This window comes from Jaculus jaculus, chromosome 4 (genome assembly GCF_020740685.1).
Source record: "Jaculus jaculus isolate mJacJac1 chromosome 4, mJacJac1.mat.Y.cur, whole genome shotgun sequence".
Classification (NCBI taxonomy): domain Eukaryota; kingdom Metazoa; phylum Chordata; class Mammalia; order Rodentia; family Dipodidae; genus Jaculus; species Jaculus jaculus.
In genome coordinates this window covers 27,035,398-27,052,188 of record NC_059105.1, presented here as the reverse complement: position 1 = coordinate 27,052,188, position 16,791 = coordinate 27,035,398, and the positions used below count along the sequence as shown (strand labels likewise).

The 16,791-nt window shown below is 35.2% G+C and overlaps 1 protein-coding gene across 4 annotated transcripts in view; it reads left to right on the top strand.

Moving 5' to 3' along the window:
- Spag16 (sperm associated antigen 16) overlaps positions 1–16,791 on the top strand; it is a 901,897-nt gene that overhangs the window by 52,821 nt on the left and 832,285 nt on the right. For all 4 annotated transcript variants that reach the window (XM_045148110.1, XM_004653697.2, XM_045148111.1 and 1 more), the window contains exons 6-7: positions 9,284–9,391; positions 16,136–16,253. In XM_045148110.1, the coding sequence (XP_045004045.1) occupies positions 9,284–9,391; positions 16,136–16,253 (226 nt within the window). The remainder of the gene's footprint in view (positions 1–9,283; positions 9,392–16,135; positions 16,254–16,791) is intronic.

Below are 16,791 nucleotides of genomic sequence, written 5' to 3'. Positions count from 1 at the left end.
ATGAAATACTTGGTAATTATCTAATTATTGTTATCAGGGAGGAAAATGTGTGGCAGGGGTGACTGCTTTAGTTAGTGCAAATAAACAGAAAAATCATTGTGTATTTTATATTACCAAATTATTGCACAGTACTTCAATAATTTTTTATTTAATGACATTTTAACAATTTTTTAAAACTTGTTAAAAACCTTATTATATCATCATATGATAAAAGTAGTCATATTTTAATTATTACATGCTTGAATTATAGATATGTAGGTGATCATGATACTTTGATAGTTATTGTACATTCCATTAAGACAAAGTATATATGAATTATATTCTTATTATATGCAAATTTAAACCAATTTTCACTGAATATCTCTTATGTAATACTTGTAACAGAATTTCAGTGTTTTCTCTCTGTGTTAACAAAAGTTTTTTAACACAAAAACTCTACTAATGTAGTAACAAAATATGATGAGTTTAAAATATTAATTGCTTATGTGAATGTTTTCTACTGTTCTTCAGTGCAACTTCTATTTCCCTTCTATTAAGCAGATGGGCAGAAGGAAGTTCGTAAGAGAAGCATTACCATGAAATGAATGTAAATTGTTTTACTGAGTAGACTTCATTTGTGCAAACAGAAAGCAAGTCCCTGAAAATCAATTTAATGGTCAGAAAAACTTTAAGGTCTAATACTTCAATCAATTCCTGTGCTTTCTTTCCAGGATGAGCACAAATAGGTTTCTAAATGTGCATTAAAAAGTGAATTGGTGAAATGTTATACATTTGTGGTCCTGGTTAAGAAATTTCAGCATTATATTTTAAAGTGTTTTTTTAACCTGTTGTGGGGTTTACATTCAAGAAAGATAAATAAAAGATGTATTTATGTTATTAATCAAGTTCCTGAAAGTAACATAATTTTACTATATTTAAAATACATTTTCATGAAAATTTACTTTTTATAAAGATGAACAGTAGTACTAGTATCATGCATCCATATACATTTGGACTGTTAGAGGCTATTTAGGCACCTATTGCCACACCTGTTATCTTAGTACTACTTATTATATCAGTTAATTTCTCCATGATGGGACAAATACCCACCAGAGACAGCTCCACATAGTTTGTAGGTGTGATCTGTCATGGTGGGCAAAGCATGGCAGAAACACGATGGCAGCATCATCTTGTCACATCAACAGGGAAGAAGTGGAGAGAGCTCAATGCTGCTACCCAGCTAGCTCTCTACATTTTATTTGGTACAGGATTTCGACCTATGCCATAGTGCTACCAGAAGTTAAGGTGGGCCCTAATTTTGAAAATCCCTGACATGCCAAGAGATATGTCTCCATGGTTATTCAAAAATCTTGTCAGTTTGACAACCAGAGATTAACTGTCACATGTCTGTTTTAAGAATATCTATCATATTATGCTAAATAGTCAATAGTAATAAGATAATGATAATAGTGGAGGCCTGAGGGAAAAATTACAAATGAGTTCCAAGCCCCCAGCTCTTTCAGGATGTCAAGCTAAACTTTCTTTGACATTACACACTCATTTAAAATTGTAACTTGATTTCTGGCATTTTTTTTCTCCTTGGTTTGGTTAGTGTCATTATGGTGACTATTATGCCATCATTTATTGAATATTTTCTGTGTATAAGCCAATAAGCCATTTTGCTAACAGTTAGATTGAATATACTTTGAGATCTATTGTATGTCTACTTTGTAGGTGCTAAACATGATATGTAAATAATCTACATAGCTCCCAAGGTCACATTGCTATGAATAATTTTCTATTGTGAGTATGTTCTTATTATACATGAGTTATTTTAGTGAAACAGTTTGATTCAGCTGAATATTTAAGGTGCTTTAATAGACTTTTCTTTTTTGTTGATAAGGATCTCTCTGTATAGCCCATGCTGTCCTTGACCTTGCAGTCTTATGCCTTAGAGTACCAAGTGCTAAGATTCAAGCACAAGCCACCACACTTTATAAAATATTATATTAGCATATAATACTGTCCTAAAACCAATATTTTATTATTTTCTAGAAGAATTTCACTTAGCTTGTTACTTTACAGCTGAATATAGTCCTATCAACATATTCTGTGGAACTCTTAAAATGTATGCTTAAAATTAATGTTTCAAGAGGCCATTCATTATTTCTACAAAGTTCTTTTTAATATATTCATTTTTCCTTTTTATTTTATTTATTTTTTATTTTTATTTGTTTATTTGAGAGTGACAGACAGAAAAAAAAGGCAGAGAGAGAGAAAGAGAGAGAGGAAGAGAGAATTAGTGCATCAGGGCCTCCAGCCACTGCAAATAAACTCCACATGGATGTATTACCTGTGTATTTGGCTTACATTGGTCCTGGGGAATTGAGCCTTGAACCAGGGTCCTTAGGCTTCACAAGCAAGCACTAAAGTGCTAAACCATCTCTCCAGTCCTTATTTTATGGTTTTGAAGAACAAACAATTCTATATATACCCTGTTCCCACATTTGTAATGAAAAATGTGGTCAGATTCTGACTGGGTGAATTCAGGTATGGCTCATATGGTTTTATAACAACAGGCCAATGTAGCCATTTATTTTTCCTTTTTTAAATTATTTTTATTTATTTATTTGAGAGCAACAGACAGAGAGAGAAAGTTATTTTTCTAGTCAGTCTTCTTCATCTCTTCTTCACTTAGTCCTCTCTGAGTTCATAGAAACAGCAGAGAGTTTGTATTTCACTTTTTTAAAATTTTTGATTCATATTCACTCCCAAGCAGATCTTCTATGTGTCTAATCTTTAGAGGCTAGGATGATTTCAGTGTTTCTATTTCTTACCTTCTTAGTTTTGTTGCCAAGCTTTGCCTTGGTGGGAGTTTCTTATCTTTATTTCAGAAGTATTAGACCTACATGGCATGATGAAATACTGGGTCCCTGATCCTTCTATGAGAGTAAGACATTTTTCTTTCACCCTTTTCCACCTACAAAGTCCCTTTGCTTCTGCTCGTGTTTTGTCATTGCATTGGGGACTTAGGAAGGAAGTGGTGGTTAGGCTTTTCCCAAGACACTCACTGGTCATTTGTATGCCATCCCCATTAAGAAGAGTTGACACACTCAGGCTAGACAGATGGCTTAGTGGTTAAAGCCCTTGCCTGCAGAGCATAAGTACCTAGGTTTGTTTCCCAGTATCCACGTAAGCCAGATGCACAAAGTGTCCTATGTGTCTGGTGTTTGTTTGCAGTGACTGGAGGCCCTGGAACACACATATATTCTCTACCCCCTTCTCTCTGTCTCTTTCTTTCTTTGATTCTCTCTCAAATAAATAATTTTTTTTTAAAAAAGAAGGGTTGACATAGGAATATAGGTCTCACCTCAAAGGGAATCAGACATGGTTTATTCTGAAGCTAACTATTAGTGACAGTGGCCTGAAAATATGGATTCAGGTTGCCCCAAATACCATATTTCAACATGGTCACAGTCTCATGAAGTTTTTATAGTAACAGCAAAATAAAGTCATATGTCAAGGAACTGAAAAAATACATTGGGGGAAGCACCTGGTAGGTGGTTTACAGCAAAGCAGGGAAATCTCTGCTATAGGTTTCAAATGCTATCTTTTGTTATTCTGAGCCTTTGGATTTGTGGAAGCAAGACGTCTGTTGAGATTCTCCAAAACTATTTACTTGATAGTCACTGGAATGAATTTTAGGTAAAACTCAGAGGTGGGCAATGAATGGCTAGCAAGTGGGCTAAAAATGACCCAAGATAATTTGGCTCCTGACCTGCAACATTCTAGCTTTCTACAACCTTAATCTTATACATTCTTTAACACCTGTCTGTCTTTCTTTTTGTTTTCTGGCAGATTTGGTTCTCAGATGCTTTTCAGGCTCTTTGACCATTGTGTTCCTTTACCTCATAGTAGCTATTGTTACTTGCATAATACTGGGTCCATTAACATGTTGCCATGGGTAAGGAAAGGAGACAAAAACAATACATCAAAATAGAAGAGGGGTGAATTGGCAAGCAAAAAGGTTCAGTGAATGGTGTATAAATGAGAAGAAGGCAAAATAAAGTATTGGGAATGGATTATAAGCAAAATATATTATGTACATATATGAAATTTATCAGCAAAAAATTACAAAGGTAGGATATGACAAGCTGTGACCATGATGAAACTTCCCATTGAGACTATAAGCTAAAATAAATTCTTTCCTTCCATATGTTGTGTCTCATCTGTTATTCTACTTTAGTAATCAGAAGGTAACTGCTACAGAAAAATTATGATGAGCAATAGGGGGCTTTTGCAGTGACAGACTTGACCATTCTATTTTTTAGTCATTTAGAACTCATTTGTGGGAGGAATATGGAAGGATTTAGAACTTTGTACTAGAGAAGCTTTATAATGCTCTAACCAGAGCTTAATAGTTTATTCTGTTTAGAATTCAGAAGGTTAAAATGTAGAATGGAGTGTGGACTATGTAGACTCAGCTTATGAACTTTTAAAGAGGAAAGAAGACTTAGGAGTTGGGATAGAGGCAGTATATTTGAAGAGACTGGCTTCATTCTGTCCATGTCTTGAGAACTTGAAAAAAATTAAATTTAAAAATAATGGTCTGGTCTGGTATGTTTGTTGGAGGAACAAAAGGAGAAGGATATGACAGATACAAAATTCAGCATAGAAGGAATATTAGCAAATAAGCTTCATGACTCAGACTACAGCCATCTCAGTTCCTATTGTTAAAGAAGTAGGATCATTGAGGAAGTGCAAACATCTCTGCATTGAGACAATTGGAAAGATAAAGAGTAAGACACAGCACATTGAATGTTTAAGTTAGAATGAGTTCTGAAGGAGAAGCTTGAAAGAAGAATGCTGAAGGCATTTCCTGCTCTTGAAAGTCAAGCTTTATCCACCCTTGTGGGAAGAAAAAATAACTTCGGCAATGTTGCCTTCCTGATACTGGTTTTGGAAGCATGAAGATGTTAGAAATAGAGGGTCATAGTGTTAAACACAGTTCCAGAGAGGTGCTGGGTCTGGGTGTTGTAAGAGAGGGTTGAAGTCCATAAAAGTCCATGAATCCACTGGGTAAAAAGGAACCATAAGTTAATGTGGAGACCCCAGGATTTGGAGATGCCAGGTCTTTGGGATAGCATCAAGGAAAGGTTCTGGCTCTGGGTTGATTCTGCCTGGGCTGCAAGTAGCATAGCTATAGGGATGGAGTTTCCAATGCCTTTTGGACATCAGAAGATTTCATTATAATTTAGAGGTGCTGGACATGGACCTATAGGATTTAATGTTTGCCATTCTGTTTTTTTTTTTTTAAATCTTGAATTGGTCCAATCTTTTCTTGTAATTTTCCCCTGCCCCTCAACTCCCCACCACAAAATTTCTTATTTTTTGGAATGTAATATTTACTGTGTGTCAGTATATGTTGGAAGTATGTAATTCATGCTTTTATTTTACTGGGCTAACAGTTAAGAGATTACATTGAGTCTCATATAGACTTTGGACTTTTGAACAGTGTTGGGATTGCTACGAACAATGCAGATTTTTTTAAGTTGGAGTGAATTTTAAATTGTGAAAAGGCATGCTTACATGAGGACTTGAGTGGAATGCAGTGGTTTGAAAGTAAAACGTTCCCCATAGATCCATGTGTTTGGTATTAGCTTCATTCTTGCTCCCTGGTTGATGGAGAATTTGGGAGGTGGAACCTTGCTGGAGGAGGTATGTCCCTCATGGTTAGTCTTGAGATTTTATAACCCATCCCCACTACTCAGTGCCATATTGCTAAATCTTGTGCTGCTTCTTCCTAGCTCATGTGACAAGATGTGGCACCTGGGTGTCTGTTCTTGCCATGCTTTCTCGACCATGATGAAGCTTCCCCTTGAGACTATCAGATAAAAAAAAAACCCTTAAAAATTATTTTAAAGTATAGAGAGAGACAAAAGAATTCAATATCAAAGCATCAAACAAAGTATTCTGAGCTAATCTAAAGATATTCTTGAATTAATAGTTGGGACATTGATAACTTGATAACTCCATAGTCAGTGATAACATGAACATAAGTAAATTTTGGTTGAATTAGTGATTTATGTAAAAAACTATCATGTGGAAAGATATTTTTTCATTGCAAATAGCTTGATATTAAAATAACAAAAGTAGACTTTTAAGAACATTTCTTTATTGGGGAGGCAGGGAGAGACAAAGAGAGAGAAAGGGAGAGAGAGAGAGAGAATGGGCACACGACGACCTCCAGCCACTGCAAAGGAACTCCAGATACATATGCCATCTTGTGCATCTTGCTTATGTAGATACTGGGGAATTAAACCTGGGTCCTTAGGTTTTACATCTTAACTACTAAGCCATCTCTCTAGTAGCAAAGATAAACTTTTAAGGATATTACCTAAATATTATAGCAAATTGGGTGCATAAATGAGAAAGTACAACTAAGATATAACTTTTGAGACAGTTTATATCAGTCACTGCATATCATTGATGTATATCAGCTACTATACTAATCATCAAGAAAGAAAAAGTCTCAAAATGTTGGTTTCTGAATATTTTGTGGTGATAACATAACAGTTAAAAAATTGCCATGGAGCCAGACACTATGGCACATTCCTTTAATTCCAGCACTCAGGAGACAGAAGTAGGAGGATAGCCATGAGTTTGAAGCCATTCTAAGACTATAGAGTGAATTCCAGGTCAGCCTGGTCTAACATGAGACTCTACCTTGAAAAACAAAACAACAAAAAGTCATGGTTTTGGAGTTTTTGAAATCCTTAAAGCAAACAGGGAAACAGTTCTAACAAGTTAATATACCCAGGGTAAATTAGCTGGAGAAAATGATACCTTTCTGATTCATAGTTTATCAAGTTAATAGTTTATTTTTATTGTTAACTTGAGCAGGTTTAGAATCCCTGTGAAAATGCATCTCTGGTGTTGTCTATGATGATGTTTCCAGAAATTTTTAACTGTGGGACTAGTGAGAGTGTCAGCACCACTCTATGGGCTTGGGTCCCCAGATTGAGGAGAGAGAATAAAGTAGGTTGGAAAGAAGCCTCAGTGGCTAAGAGCACTTCCTGTGAAATAAAGAAGAAGCCTGAGAGATCACTGGAATTTGAACCCCAGGACCCACATAAAAAACTGGGTGTGTGGCATAGCACTCCTGTAACCCCATCCTGCAGGGGAGCAGAAACCTAAGAATTTCCAGATACTAAAACAAACAAACAAACAAAAAAAAAAAAAACCCAGCAGAATCTGGCATTAGTAGAGACTCTGGTGTAGGTAAGAGTAGAGGGAGATTGGGGAGTGTGACAATTTAGATTTTCTCCAGTCACTATGGGCAAGCACATCCTACCATGGGTGAATGTATGGAGCACTTCTTGGGTACATACATTCACAGCATATTATGCACATATATGCAAAGAGAGTGAGAGAGCAGGAGAGGAAGAGGAGGCAACAGCTGAATACAAGCATTTCTGCTTTCTCACTGCAATGTAATATGATGCAATGTGACTAGGTGTGTCACAGCCCTACTGTCATGATTGGTTGTGCCCTCCAACTGTGAGCCAAAATACAACCATACTGTTCTTAAGATGTTTTTGTTGGGTATTTTGTCATAACAATGAGAAAAGTAATGAACACATGTGGCTTCTTAGATTTTACTTCTTTTTAATAATTTCTTGGTTTTTTAAAAAGTATTGTTTATTTATTTGAGAGGAGAGAAAGAGGCAGCTATATATATAGAGAGAGAGAGAATGAGCATGCCAGTTCTTCCTGCCACTGCATATGAACTCCAAATGCATGTGCCACTTGTGCATCTGGCTTATGTGGGTACTGGAGAGTTGATCCTGGGTCCTTAAGCTTTGCAGGCAAGCACCTTGACCACTAAGCAGCTCTCCAGCCCCAGTTTTTACTTCTTCCTGGGAGCAAAACAAAAGTTTCTATCATATAGACACTATTAAAATTTGGAAAAATTAGTAATCAGCGCCATACTTCTCAGATGATTTTCAAATCTGAATATGTTAGTAATTTCTTTTACTTAGAAGATTGTTGGTATGAAACTAAAGTTGAGGGTCAGATTAAGGAAATTAACCATGAATATTTTGTTAATTGGACATATTTATATTAGATATTTATACTGACATATTTATTTGTATTGGACATTTTATTGCATTGGACATATTTCCATGTGATGTAAACTAAACATTTGTAAGTAAAGAACAATAAAACTCATTAAAATTTGCTTTTGAAGGTATGAGGAGAAGCTAGGCAGCGAAGATAAGTATCTCCTTCAACAGCACCCCCTGTACTTCAATTTTATCGAGAAGTCAAGCCGGTCATTGTATGTCCCGTCAGGAGGCCTGCCTTCTCACACGAACATTTCTGGCTGCTTCCTAGGCACTCTTCCTTGCTCATTTCTTTGACAAAGCTTAAGGCAGAAATCTACGTGTACATTTATTTTATGTGAATATAGTTTGGAATGTTGTGACATGAAGAAGCAGAGTCCTTCCATTTCAGCCCTAGTGATGCCAGTGATCTCTAATTCAGAACATTTTTCAGTGTGAGACTCAGTGTGAGGGAGTTTGGTATCAGTTCCTTTTTCATTATAAATTACACTGTATTGAAAGCAACATATTATGGAAGTTTCACATGGAAATTGGACTGAGAAACAATGTGACTCCTTCCTCATGCCAGGGATTTGTAGAAGACATATCCAGTTAAAGAATCTCTTCATAAGGCAACACTGATAATTATAACTTTGATTATATGTTTCTAGCAATCTGAACCACTGTTGGAACATATATCATGTGCTCATGTGAATTGACACAAATTTTGATTTTCCAAAATTTTCATGTTTTCTTTTGCAATTGACCTAATTAAGCAAGGCAGTATGTTCTGTGTACTTGGAACTTCACAGTTAAGTTCAGCAAAATCTCTTTACTTGTAATTATTTTAAATTAGTCTCTTTTATGTATATTTCAAGTTTGTAAGTCAAGTATATTCTATTTGGAAATATATGGGTTATACTTGGGATGTATTCTGGTACATATGTTTAATTTTGATTTAGTGAAATTAAATATGAATGAATCATCTTTTTTAAATTATTGGTGTTGTCATTGTATGCCCTTCCCTTTACAACTTGTAAACCCTATGTGTTGGCTATGATCCTTCAATGAGAAGTTTAATGGAATCTTTTTCTGTTATCCTTTGACATGCTATTCACTGAAATTATGTCAATGAATGAATTTTTTTTTCAGAAAGAAAATAATTGTGGTTTTCAAAGTTATTATTCTTAACTTTTTAGCAAGGCTAGAGAAGATCTGATGAAAACTCAGAAACAACGGGATTTTCACCAAATGCATCACAAACGAATAATACAAGAAAAAAACAAACTGGTTAATGACCTCAAAGGGTAAGGTCCCATGCTTCTTGCTGTGTATTATTAAAGACTCATTAATTAGTGATAATAAACTTGACTGTAATATAAACCATTTATTATATGCACAGTACATGATTGAAGCACATGGATGAGAATGTTTAGTCTATTGCTTTGAGGCATGATCATTATAGGAGTATGACTGGAGGAGGAATTAAGCAATATGTAATAAAATATACTCAGATTTATTGTCAGCCAAGATGTAGTCAATCCATCAGACTATGTATGGGAGTGGTCTTAAGGATATGTTCTCAGATTGACTAAATTCCAAAGAGTAAACCAAGGTAGTATGAGGTCAGCACTGATCTTGAATGTTGGTGTAGCCTATGCAATTGCCCCACAACATGAAGGAGATGGAACGCTCTCTTGATTGTAAGCACAGAGAGTAAAGTAGAGAATAAAGTAGAGATGTAGCTTTGTGGGTACAAAGCATATTCTAATGCCCTGAATTAATGATATAAATTTGAGAAATTATTGTACAGATATTATGGAGATTTATTTTCACACCTTCCTTAATTTAGTTACCCCCACAACAGCAAATAAGTTTTGTAAACCTTAAAGTCATCATTTGCTTGCTCTAGAGGAGTGCTATCCAACAGGAGTTCTGTGTTGATGGAAATATTTTATAACTGTGTCATCCAATGTTATAGACAATGAATGCTTAAATTATCTATCATACTTGTTAAATAACTGAGTATACTCAAAAGGAGCACTAGTATAATTCATTTCTTCTAAAAATGTATAATTTCATATTATATTCTTTTTACATTCTCTCAAGGATTGTGGTGAAAGTGTCTACAATACTTTGTGATTCAACCATAGTCCCCATATACTCAGATCATCTTGATGCCTTCATTTAATCATTGAGAAAAATTATTTCACTTAACCATCTTGATAAATAACCAATACACATTTTCTAAAGATCTTAAACAAAGCATCAATGATGCCCTCAGAATAGTAATAAAACACTAGTCATCGATTTAGTCACTAGGGAGCACCGTCTCTAATGCATGTGCCATTTGGAATAAATCATCAATAAGGCATACTGCTTGGTTCTTGGCTAAATAATGGGTGGTGTTCTCATTGCCATTTTGTATACAAATATTTTAATTTTAGTCCTGTATGTCCTGACACTGTATATCATGAAAAATTGACTTTCTATTTTCAGTAAACCATTTGTTAATCATTTTTGTGATTTCCCCATTCAACATGAATGTCTTATTATGAATATACTTGTTAGAATTACCAACCAAATATAGAAATTATAAGAAAGATTAATTCTATATTAGTTTGGTGTTTCATAAAACAGAATACACTTTTTTTTTTTTTTAAATTTTCCGAGGTAGGGTTTCACTCTAGCTCAGGCTTACCTGGAATTTATTATGTTATCTCAGGGTGACCTCGAACTCATGGCAGTCCTCCTACCTCTGCCTCCCAAGTGCTGGGATTAAAGGCATGTGCCACCACACCCAGCCAGAATACACTTTTTCACTGAGTCACTTGAGCTTCTCTGATTGGTGTAGCTTTCTTGATTTCAGCAGTGTTCGGTTAAGTCTTTGAACAGAGAACAGAAGGGCCAAATTTGTATCATTAGTATTTTCCTTAATAATTTTTAACTATCCATAAATTGCAGCACACATGATTTTACTTATAATTCTGTATGTGAATATGTTTAGAAATGTGTGCTGCTTATGGCAATATATAGCAAAGTATATCTGTAAGTAACCCACAGATGAATATATGAAGGAATTAGTCATGACAATTATTTCTTTTTAAAAATACTTTTATTTTTAATTTACTTGTATGTGAATGTGCATTTTTTGTGTGTATATATGCATGTGTTTGTATGGACACATGCATGTGGAGGTCAGAGGAGAACCTTGGGGAGTCAGCTGTCTCCTTATTTTTGAGATGGAGTCTTATATTGTCTTGCTGCTGGATAGGTTTTGGGGTTTGAGGGTAAAATGTCCCACGTAGATTCACTTGTTTGAATGCTTGATCTTTGGTTTGTGGTACTGTTGGAGACATTTGTGGAATCTTGGAAGACAGAGTCTTGTGGAAGAAGTGCGCTGGATGAGGGTCTTGAGGCATAGTGGTCCAGCTCCACTTGGTGCTCTTGCTCTTGCTCTTCCTACTTCCTCCACTGATAGTAAGGTGTGACTGCTGTCTGTCCTGCCTCCTGCTATGCTTTCCCACTATGATAGATTTCCTCTTGGAAGTGTAAGCCAAAGTAAACCTTTCCTTTCATAAGCTGCTTTTGTTCAGGTATTTTGTCCCGGAAATGTTGAGGTAACTGATACAGGAGGTCAGACTAGCTGGCATCAGATTCTAGATTCTTCTGGCTCTGACTTATTACCATAGGTAAGTTAGAAATATAGATACATGCATCACTTTGTATCTGGCTTTATGTGTGTGCTAGGGAATAAAACCCAGGTCAGTAGGCTTACATGAAAGCACCTTTAATCACTGAACAATTTCCTCCACCCCAGTGTTGCTTTTTTTGTGTGTGTATTATACATGCCAGTGTATATATGTGTTCATATGTGCATATACATACCTGTGCACCCACACATATGTACATATGCATGTGAAGGTCAGAAGTTAGTGTCTTCTTCAATCACTTCCACTTTTTTTTTTTTTTGAGACAAGAACTTTCAATGAACCCAGAGCTAACAGGATGGCCTAGCAGCCCCCCATGAATTCTATCTCAACTTTCCCAGCATTAGAATTTTAAATGTATACCACCATTTCCAGGATATACATGAATGCTAGGGATAACAAGCTCAGGTCTATGCTTGCATGACAAAAGCATTTTACTGACCAAGCTATATCCATAGCCTGAAACAAAGCAACTAAATGCTTGATTTTCTTTCTGTCTCTTGCATTTTTGATAATAATTGACTTAATTCACATTAAGTATATGTCTAATGTAACTTTAAGTTTTATTTCTATCATCGACGAAACAATAGGATTTTGAAATCAATGATTTTTGTAAATAATTTCATGAAATCAATGATTTTTGTAAATAATTTCATGAAAACATCATACAATATGTGGACTATGGTTTTAATATTTCAATAGAAAAAATTATTTTCAGAGATTTTGGGCTGCTTTGTGTGGTTTTAGAGTAACTGGTATGTATACCTGCCCTCCAAGTATAACATGGTAGACCCTTCAAGAAGTGGAACTTAAGGGATCACTTTTATTTTTCCTTCCTCTTACCCCTTAGCATCCTCTCACTTTCATTTGGAATTCTAAATTCTAAGGAACATCCTCATTTGAGTAGTTTAAATTTGGAGAAAATCCATCTATGTAGCTAAAATAACAAGCCTTTCTTTAGGTGGTATTGTAGTTACCTTTTCATTTCTGGGATAAAACACCCAACCAAAAGCAGCTGATAGGAGGAAAGTTTTTTATTTTGGCTTAGAGTCTCAAAGAGAAGCTCCACTATGGAAGAGAAAAGAAACTAATTTACTGGAGGGTGCTTTTACTAACTCATCTAAGCCTTTGGCAGGACCATACTCTGGCTACTGGAGACACACTTTCTATCAAGATTGTGTTGTTATGATTTTCTTTTGGTTTTCTGAGTATCAGTGAGAATTTCTTATAGTGCCTTTTATCAGAATATAGTTACTCCATTTTACGACCATATGTAGTTTTGCAGTAGAACTACTGAATATTGTACTGAATATTGACTATGCTTGCTCCAAGTTCCTAAAGGTCACTCTGCTAGTTAATTGTCCCATCCACGGGAGTTCTTGCTAGGATTTTAAATGCTTCCAGGTAAATGAATTATTATTATTATTATTATTATTATTATTATTATTATTATTATTATTATTTTTTGAGGTAGGGTCTCACTTTGGTCCAGGCTGACCTGGAATTAACTCTGTAGTCTCAGGGTGGCCTTGAACTCATGGTGATCCTCCTACCTCTGCCTCCTGAGTGCTGGGATTAAAGGCGTGCGCCACCATGCCCAGCTCATGAATTATTTTTTTTAACCCGATATTATATTCTAGCTCTCTTTATCAATTACCTCAAGCCTCCACGCCCATTCCAAGTACTACTCTGCTTCCCACCAATATATGCTAGTTATCAAAGTGTTTTGGGTGGATAATATCTTTCTTCCATTATAACACTATCTGCTTGACATTCAGGTATGGACTTATTTATGGGAATCTGCTGACTTGTGGAAAGAGATTTCTTTAGCAACCTGTTACACAGATAAGGAAATAGCTCTTTCTAGGAAAGAGAAGTCACTCTGTGAGCCTGTGAGGACTGAGAAAAAAGGTATAGATCTAATATTTCAGATACATTGAGAAGTATAGAAAAAAGAGAGGGGGAATTTTATATTAAAAATGGGCCCATTCATCAGAAAGACACAATATAATTATTCATGACTAATATAAGAGCTTATAAACTCGTGAAGCAAAGCCTGATAAGATTATAAGAAAAATCAGATATTTCCATATATATATATAACTGAAAATTTTAACACTTTTAGTAACTAGAAGAAGTAGACAGAAATTTCCTGTTAATTGAACATTGCAACATTTTAACTTCATTTTTAAAGTCTTCGATACACATGGAATGTACAGTATGATATATATCATGCTATAGAACAAGTCTATAAATTTCAAGGAATTGATGTCATACAAAGATTTTTCTGGATCACCATCAAATTAATTTGGAATTTGGAAATCAATAACAGAAAGATCTATAGGAGGTTCCCAAATATTTTGAAATATTTAATACAATGTAAATGACTCCTGAGTCAAAAGAAGGTAGATAACATTATGAACTGAATGGCCAAAAGTACACATATCTAAGTTTGTGGGTTATAGTCAATGCAACTCACACTGACAATGATAGCTTTGGATAGCTCTACTAGAAGAGGTTTCATATTCAGTGATACAAACTTAATCTCAAATTCTTATTCAAAAGATCAGTATACAAATAATGAAAAAAATTAAAATGAGAAATAAAAGCTCAAATCAGTGAAATAAAAAAGTACCACCCTAAGGGGGGGGGAACTATTAACAAAGAAAGATGTTGGTTGTTTGAAAATATAATAAAATTTGTAATAAAAGCGATAATTTCCAACAAGAGTAATTATTACCAAATGTGTCATGGAGTAACCAGGATTGACATTATTACAATTAGAAATAGAAATTACAATATAGCAATTATATTCTTAGGATGCATACAAAAATCAAAGATATATGACTCAGAATGTCTCTTATGAATTGTATAAAATATTAAAGACAATTTTTATTCAAAGAATATTAAATTATCACATTATAGAGTATAGACACATACACACATAAGTACTTACATACATATAAATGTGCATATATATATACATATATGTACTTATATATATATAAAACTCATAAAGTAGAATGAAGTATAGTTACTAATATACAAAGCATATCTTTACAACCATTATACTGAGTAAAGAAACCAGCTTCTAAACACACATTTGATGATACCAAATATATAAAGTTCCATAAGGCATCTTAAATAAAACGAATTTCAAGGTGGTTAAATTTTATGTAGAGTTGAATTATCTTCTGTTGAGTGTTACATTTCTGTATATGTGTGTACTCATATTCTTATGTCTGTGGATGCATGTGTTTCTGTGGGTGTGTGTGCAAGTGTGCACATGTGCCTGTGGAGGCCAGAGGTTGACATTAGGTGTCTTATGTAATTGCTGTCCTTGCTTATGGAGGCAGATCTCTCACTTTAACCTACAGTTTACCTACTTGGCTAGTCTAGAAAGACAGTTTGACCCAGGGATCCCTTGTTTCTTCTTCCCTAGTACTGGGATAACAGGAAGTCTGCTTTTCCTACCAGGCATTTAAATGGGTTTAAATCGGGCTATAAACTCAGGTCCTCATGCTTGTGCAACAAACACTTGACCTACTGAGCCATCTTCCCAACCCCACCACTTTATTTTTTTGAGACAAGGTTTCTCACTGAAGTTTGAACTCACTGATTCAACTAGACTAGATGACGATCTCCAGGGATCCTCGTGACTCCACCACCCTAGTGCTGGGAATATTGCAGGAAGATGCTGTCCTGCTCAGCTGTTACATGGGCTTTAGAGATCTACTAAGGCATCCCACTAGCCCTCAAAATATTTTTCTACTTACAAGGTTAATGAAACTCATTTCCAAGCCAATGTTTTATTTTAGTATGAATGGCATTTTGATTTGGTTATCCATTGTTTCTTAACTGTATTGGATTAAAGTATCTACAAAGTTAAAAAAAAATTATTTCAGCTTTTGAAATAGGATATCAACTTCATATTCAGCTGAGGCTTGTCTTGAACTTCTGGTCTTTCTGTTTCCACCTCCCAAATGCTGGGATTACATGTGTGGCCATCATGCTTGGCTTGCAACATTCTTTCTTTTCAAAGAAAATCAACAATCTGCTGAGTATATACTTTCATACAGCAAAAAGGCACTGGTGGGAAATAGAAAGCTATTTAAGGAAAATGTGGCTACCCCCCCATAATTCTCAGATTGCCATGGAAGTACATGTAAATAATGTTTGTGGTACTTCTTGGCTCTGGTGTCTTGACCTTTATGTGGTTACTCATTTTTATTCATAATCACACAAAAATGGAATAAAAGGAAAAAGAGTTCAGACATTAGATGGAAATTGGTGATATAACTCATTTATCCTTTTGATGCAGTTGGCCTTTTATGTTTATAGGCTGAAGTTACATTACGCATCTTATGAACCAACTTTGAGGGTATTGCATGAGAAGCACCATGCTTTACTGAAGGAGAAAATGCTGACCTCTTTGGAAAGAGACAGAGCTGTTGGAAAGGTAAGGAAAGAGATGGTCATACTACCTGGTAGCCATTATTAATTTTAATTTTTTTTTTCAATTTTTAATTTTTTTTAGGCAAGCCCAATGGGCTGCCATTTTTTTTTTTTTATACTAGAGACAGAGAGTGAGAGTGAAAGAGATTGAGATTTGGCATGCCAGGGCCTTGAACTCCAGAGATGTGTGCCTCTTGTGCACATATGTGACCTTGCAAGCTTGGATCACTGTGTGTCTGGTTTACATGGGACTGGGAGAGTCGAATATGAGTCAGGCTTCACAGGCAAGTGCCTTAACCACTAAGCAACCTCTACTGCCCAATTTTTACCTAGTTTTTTTAATGAGTAGAAATACTGCTTTTGTTTCTGAATTATGTTTTATTATTTATTATTTATTTATAAGATAGAGAGAGAGAAAAAGTTATGGGAGGGAAAAAGCAGATAGAGGGAGAGAGAATGGGCATGCCACGGCCTCCAGCTGCTGCATATGAATGAGACACATATGCTACATTGCATCTCTGGCTTACATGAGTCCTAGCAAA